Source organism: Cynoglossus semilaevis, chromosome 8, assembly GCF_000523025.1.
Source record: "Cynoglossus semilaevis isolate Cse_v1.0 chromosome 8, Cse_v1.0, whole genome shotgun sequence".
NCBI classification, from domain to species: domain Eukaryota; kingdom Metazoa; phylum Chordata; class Actinopteri; order Pleuronectiformes; family Cynoglossidae; genus Cynoglossus; species Cynoglossus semilaevis.
In genome coordinates, this window is record NC_024314.1 from 3,481,382 (window position 1) to 3,487,775 (window position 6,394).

Here is a 6,394-nt window from a genome sequence, read left to right on the forward strand (position 1 = left end):
ATGTAATCAGCTCCACCTACAGGTTCGTTTGAAGCTTGAACGCGACAAACAACATCAATCAATACAAAAAGGTTTACGGCTCTACAAACAGCGGCCTTTGTGAGTGTCAGCACGATCCAAGTTATCCTCCCAAACGGCCTCTCCTTTATGTTGTAATCAGATTTACTCTCTGAAGCATCAGCTTTGTCTGAAGTGATTTTCCGGCTGGCTGAGCAGGAGGTCGTAAGTCTGCCTGACCTGGACACCTATCATCGACCCCCGAGGAGATGAATGGGAGAAGTGGACAGCGAAGGAGGACAGTTGCATGTCCGCTTTGTGTGGTTTTAATATAAGTACCTGAAAGTAGACTAAAACAATTTACTTAGCTATGGAGAAAACATCAGATCAGCTCCAGCATTATTGTGTTTGTCTCTTTAATTGGTGTGTTTGAGTGCATTGACCGAATAGACTAACTCCCCAGGGTGTCACAGATAGCTAATTTTTCTCATACAGTGGGTCTTCGACTTACGACAAGGTTCTGTTTCTGGCGGCGACGTCACCTGAATTTTCGCCATAAGTCGGAAATTATATACAAGTACTTATTACTAGGGATGTCTGATATTAGCCGACATTTCACCGATATCTGATATGCCACTATTGTCCAAACTTCTGATTTCAATATACATCCGATATCGATACATGCAGCTGTTTTTCCAAAACAATTTTTAGGTCATATCACATATATATATATATCTGGTGAAACCCAAGCATTGCGTTGTCAGGTTTTCATTATCAAAGTAAAAATCAATTACAATTCCTACCAATATTACATAATTACCGTAATTTCTGGACTATTGAGCGCACCCCAATATAAGCCGCAGCCACTAAATTTAAAAAGAAAAATATATTGAACATATGTAGACTGCACTTCTCTATAAGTCGCAGGTGTCCACGTTGTAACATGGGAGAGATTTTTTTTCCACTTTTAATTAAATAAATGTTTTTTCCGAATTGTGCGTCTAACATGGCTTGCTACATGTTAGCTCTTCCCTGCTTCGGAGCCCCGACCGTAGTTTGAATGCACAGGGGAGACTTAGTGATCTGCTCCAGGTCCGAAGCTAACATTAGCTAGCTAAGGGCTAACTCCCTTCACTTTATGCTTGTCCGCAGCAGAGGTTGCTCAAAATCATGCTTATGAGCCATAATGAAGGGTTCAAAAAAATGTTTTTTCACATACCACTGGTGAATGTAAACAGAGCCGTCTAAATTTATAAGTAGGGTTGAGGCAACGTAACAGTGAAATGCCGTAGGTTGAGGACGTCGTAAACCGAGGACACCCCCTCTGTGTATCATATGTCGAGGCCCTTTTTAAAGTATTAACATTTCTTTTGTCAAAAATAGAAGGAAAAGTCAGGTAAGAACTGACACTTCTCTGTTGCTGCTCCCTAGGTCAAACATAGAATATTTCACATCACGGCGACTCTGTCTGAGCGCTCGGATTTGAGGATGGATTCTTTTTGTGCATTTGGACACATGCCCACGAGTCACCGCTGAGAAATTACATTTTTTTTCCAGATGAGCGAAAGAATGAATAAAATGCACAAAATCAATGCTGAAAATACCATCACTGATAATGTTATTTAATTCACTTTACTCTGTAGAACTCTGTAGAATAAGAGGCGTTTCTATGGTACAAAATCAATGTACTTCTATGGTACTAATAACCAAATCCTGCTATATGAATTGTGCTGCTTTCAGGTGTGCAACAACAGCAGTACATTGTTGTTTTACAGTGTTGATTTTGCTGCTGTCAACACGATACATTTCCCCAATTGCAAAAAATAATCTTCTTAATACGAACTTAAATTATTTTTAAACACAAAAAAAAGGGTTTTTTTGCTGTTAAAAAAGTTTTTTTTTTTTTTTTTTAGAAAACTCTGCTATTCATAAAATACTTGTATTCAAATACTTGTATTAACCCAATATGACGCTCTTATGGTTAAAAAAATTCAATTTGTTTTAAAATTAGTATTAAAAAATACTACTACTACTGCTACTACTACTCATAATAATAATAATAATACATGGAATCAGTATTAATAGTCTTAGTTCAACACTGTTCATATTGTCTAACACTGTTAATACTGTAGTAGTATGATTTTGAAACATTCCAAATGTTAAATTGTACAGTATGCAGAATTATGCTTATTCGAAAAATTACAGAAATAAAAAAAAAAAAATCAATAAGTAAATAAAGTAAGTTGAGAATGATTAACTACAACACAAGGTGATAACATAGTTCATTAAAAGTGGTATTAAAGCAAACGAATAAAGCTAGGGTCAGGGATTTTATGGCTACTCTGGTATGTAGCAGTCAATAAGTTTATTTATATTAAATAACAAATATATAATTAAATTAAATACATCAAGAAAATCCAACTGCAAATGAGGGAACAAGGTGCAGGAAGGAAAATAAGGGGAGACAGTAGGTGGAGCAAAGACAACCAAGAACGGAACCATCGGTCTATGTACCCAGGTGAGGAGAGTGAGACTGATTACCAGAGAATCACAGAGACACAGGCGATAATAATGACACTAATTAACCCTGGATTAACCCTGGATTATATTTAAATTTATTCTGAATAAATAAACTCAATTTTAAAAAAAAGGACTCAAAAAAAAACAAACAAAATCAATGTGTGAAGAACACTTACCAGTGCAGTTACTGTAGTCGCGCAAAGGAGAACCACCAGGAAACCCAGTCTCCGTGTAGGCATCGTGTCTCATCTGCAGAGTTCCAGTGTCCTCACGCTCTCAAACACATCGTTTCAGCGTCTTTCACAGCACTTGGTTCCCTTGAAGAGGAATCTTCTGGATCTTCTTCTTTGGTGCTTCATCAGTTTTCCCACCTCTTTTATTTTTTTATATTCATGACCAGTTGTCCAGTCTTCCCCAAACACCAAGGAGGGATTTCCTTAAAGCTCAGTGGACAGCCATGAATATAGTTGAGGTGTCATGCTGTGGACGGTGTGTACTCTAGGGGAGAGAGCGAGAGAGAGACAGAGAGAGAGGGAGAGGGAGGGAGGTGAGAAGGGTGATGGGTATGGATTTGGAGTAGCTTCTGTCACAGTTAACCCTTTGAACTACTCTACGCTGCGGGGATCTTTTTCCACACGTGACAGAGTAAGCAGTAGGATTTATCTTTTCAAAGTACAATAACGATATATTTGCAAGTGTAACATTAAAAAACTTTATATTATTCCCGTACACATTTACAAAATCAATCCTAAGAATACAAATCAATTATTATAGTATTACTGGTCTGACATGAACCAACACTAAAATTGGATAAGTCAGGCAGTACCTATGCTTCACCAAAAGGGGGCGGGTACATACCACGGTTTTTTGTTGGTGCTGCTGTTCATTTTCTTTTAGGCCTGGAAAGCAGATGTAAGTGATGCAAAAGAAAAAATGCAAATCCAATGCAAATGGGTCATATATATCACATATATACATACATACATATATATATATACATATATATATATATACATATACATAAATACCTATATGTCACATATATACATACATATATACATATATATACATATATATCACATATATATACACATACATATACACATATACATAAATATATATATATATCACATATACCGGACCTACAGTAAGTGTAAGAGATAAAAACAAAACAAATAATCGTTCATTCGCAATTGTTTTTTTATTACATAAAATGTGTAAATTTGTCACAAATTGTCGATACTTTTTTTGTACCCAGAGGCTATGAATTGTGGTGAGCGCGGCGCTAGTTGAAGATGAAGACGGTGTTGTCAAACCTTCTGTTTGTAAATTTGCCTCTGTTAAGAGTGTCATATTATCTTCACCCTATTTTTACTCTCTTTCTGTTTCGCATGCGATCTATTGATAGTAGTAGTCTTTTTACTTTTGTTACAAAAATCCCGTATATCACCTTACTGTAAATGAGCCAGAACAGCCATTTTCACACTGTTATTAAAAAAAAAAAATTAATTAATTTAAAAAAATTTGATGACCAAAATAATGAAGATCAGTGGTCCGGAAACTTCTTTGCACCATCGCAAAAAATGCTTCCTCGGACCAGTCAGTGTGTGTGTGTGAGGGGATGTCACGCGTACAACAAAGCTAAATAAAGTGCATTCTATATAATTTAATTAGTACAAATATTAATGTAGTTATTGTTTTTTTTTTTATTGTGTACATTTATTTTAAGACTTGTGGTATTTTCTGCATCAGGTCTTTCCCCCAGCGACGTTTACTCATTCGTGCATTCAAGTTAGCTAGAAGATTTTTAACTCAGGTCTTTCACCGGGGATGTTTACTCATTCGCGCATTCAAGTTAGCTAGAAGATTTTTAAAATAAAATAAAATTTAAAAAATTGAAATAAAAATACAACTTTTTGTTCTTTCTGTTCGCTCGGATACCACATTATCCACTAGTCGTGTTCCCAGGTGTGGCCGCTGTTGTAAGTCCCCCAAATATGTTGTAGAAACTATATGTTATTTCTGGCACTGCAGTTTATTGTACGGCGTTCATCTGCTACATTATGCCTAGCGTGCTAAAAAAACAAAAAAAACAAACAAAAAAAAAACGTTAGCGCCATTGAAGCTAAGACTGCCAAAAAGCACACTATGAGAGACACTATAACACTGGAAAACCACTGTTATGTTGTCACATGTTTGGTAAGGTATTTGAAGCGCGCTACATGGTCCTTGCTAATATTTTACCAACCATAACTATTTTGATTCATTTAAAAATAAAACTCTTTCAAAACACTTTCCGTATACAAATGTTAGCCACACGTATGGAACGCTTGCTTGTATCAATGCATATTATTTATATTATTACGTTATATTATTTTTACCGACGTGCTGGCAGACACATTGAACGGCGGCCCCTCATCCTTGCAGATATACGTGGTGTTAGCTAAAGACCGTAAACGTACGTAAATAGAGAGAGCGTTCAGGAACCACTGGGAGAGATTCCCTTAAAGGTACGTGGTACCCAAAACTTGGGTTGCGGTCATTTACTTGTCAATACTCGTTCACAATCGCTCATCCTAGAAGTAACAGGTGATTCCTAGAGTCCGTTTACGGTACCAGTCTGTGGGCTGCGCTGTAACACGTCCTCTTTTAGTTACGATGTCGCTACGATGCTTCACTAGATTTTCAGATAACAGGCAACACAGGGTCTGATAGGTGTTTCTGGACCCCTTCAAGTCCTGAAGTCAGGTCAAGGTTTTCTGGCAGAGAGGGGCAGCGCAGGCCACTGCACATCCTGGAGTTTCCCGTCAAGGAGGACGTGACCGGCGCTGCAGGGATCTGTGGCGTCAACCTGACATGGGCTTCGGTTTCCGGCGTGACCGCCATGAACATGGTGTCGTCGGACGCCACAGTCACATGAATGCCACTGGACAAAGACTCCTGGGACTTCTCGGTGAACTGAAGGTCAGTCTGAGGTGAGAAAATAATCACATCTTTACATACGAAAGCTGCGTAAAAGCTTAGGGTTCTCGGTTTACCATGTACTTCTCCACTGCCCCCCCATAAATTTCAAAGTACTTCACTATACGTGGATGGCGGCTTTGTTTACATTCCATTTGTTTACATTCGCCAGTTGTATGCCGCACGTGTCAAACTCAGGCCCGGGGGCTAAATCTGGCCCGCAGTGCATTATTATATTTGGCTCGTGAGGTCATATCAAATGTGTACTAGAGTGGGCCCACCAGTATATAGCCACTATATACTGGCAGGATTTGTACTATTAGCCGTGTATGCGCTATGTTATAGCGCATACATTTTGGGTTTTTTGTTGTTGAACTATTCGGTAAACAGTTCACGGGTGAAATAAGCTGAATTAAAAGTAGCTTCCTTTTTGCGCAAATTGCGTAATGGATGCAACTCACCACTGCTCAACTCTTTATGGCGTGATATAGCTTACCATCGCCCTCTACTGGGAAATCTAAGTCAAAACAGCTGTAGTTAATAGAATACAAATGTGTGTAACCAATACATTTGTTGACAGAACAAATATACAGCTTGAAATATAAGTCTAATCAATAGGTTTCCCCAACAGTGTGCATAATAATAATAATAATGACAATAATAATGAAGGCAGTTATAGTAGTAGTTTACAATTTGTATTATTAGGGATTTTTAATTTTTTTATTATTTTTTTTTTTATTTTTTATATTTTTATTTATAGCCTCTCCTTGAATCGCAACCTTAACGTGGTGGAGGGGTTTGAGTATCCGAATGAACCTAGGAGCTATGTTGTCGGGGGCTTAACGCCCCTGGTAGGGTCTCCCAAGGCAAACAGGTCCTAGGCGACGGATCAGACAAATAGCGGTTCAACCCCCCC

At 38.0% G+C, this 6,394-nt stretch overlaps 1 protein-coding gene across 2 annotated transcripts in view; it reads right to left on the minus strand.

Moving 5' to 3' along the window:
• pth3r (parathyroid hormone 3 receptor) overlaps positions 1-3,410 on the minus strand; it is a 10,657-nt gene extending 7,247 nt beyond the window's left edge. The window contains exons 1-2 of one of the 2 annotated variants that reach the window (XM_025057614.1): positions 3,376-3,410; positions 2,694-3,015 (exon numbers count right to left, since the gene is read on the minus strand). In XM_025057614.1, coding sequence (XP_024913382.1) covers positions 2,694-2,756 — 63 coding nt within the window. In that variant the 5' untranslated portion in view covers positions 2,757-3,015; positions 3,376-3,410. The other variant, XM_008314032.3, reaches the window with a different exon arrangement.
• Between the last annotated feature and the right edge of the window lie 2,984 nt (positions 3,411-6,394).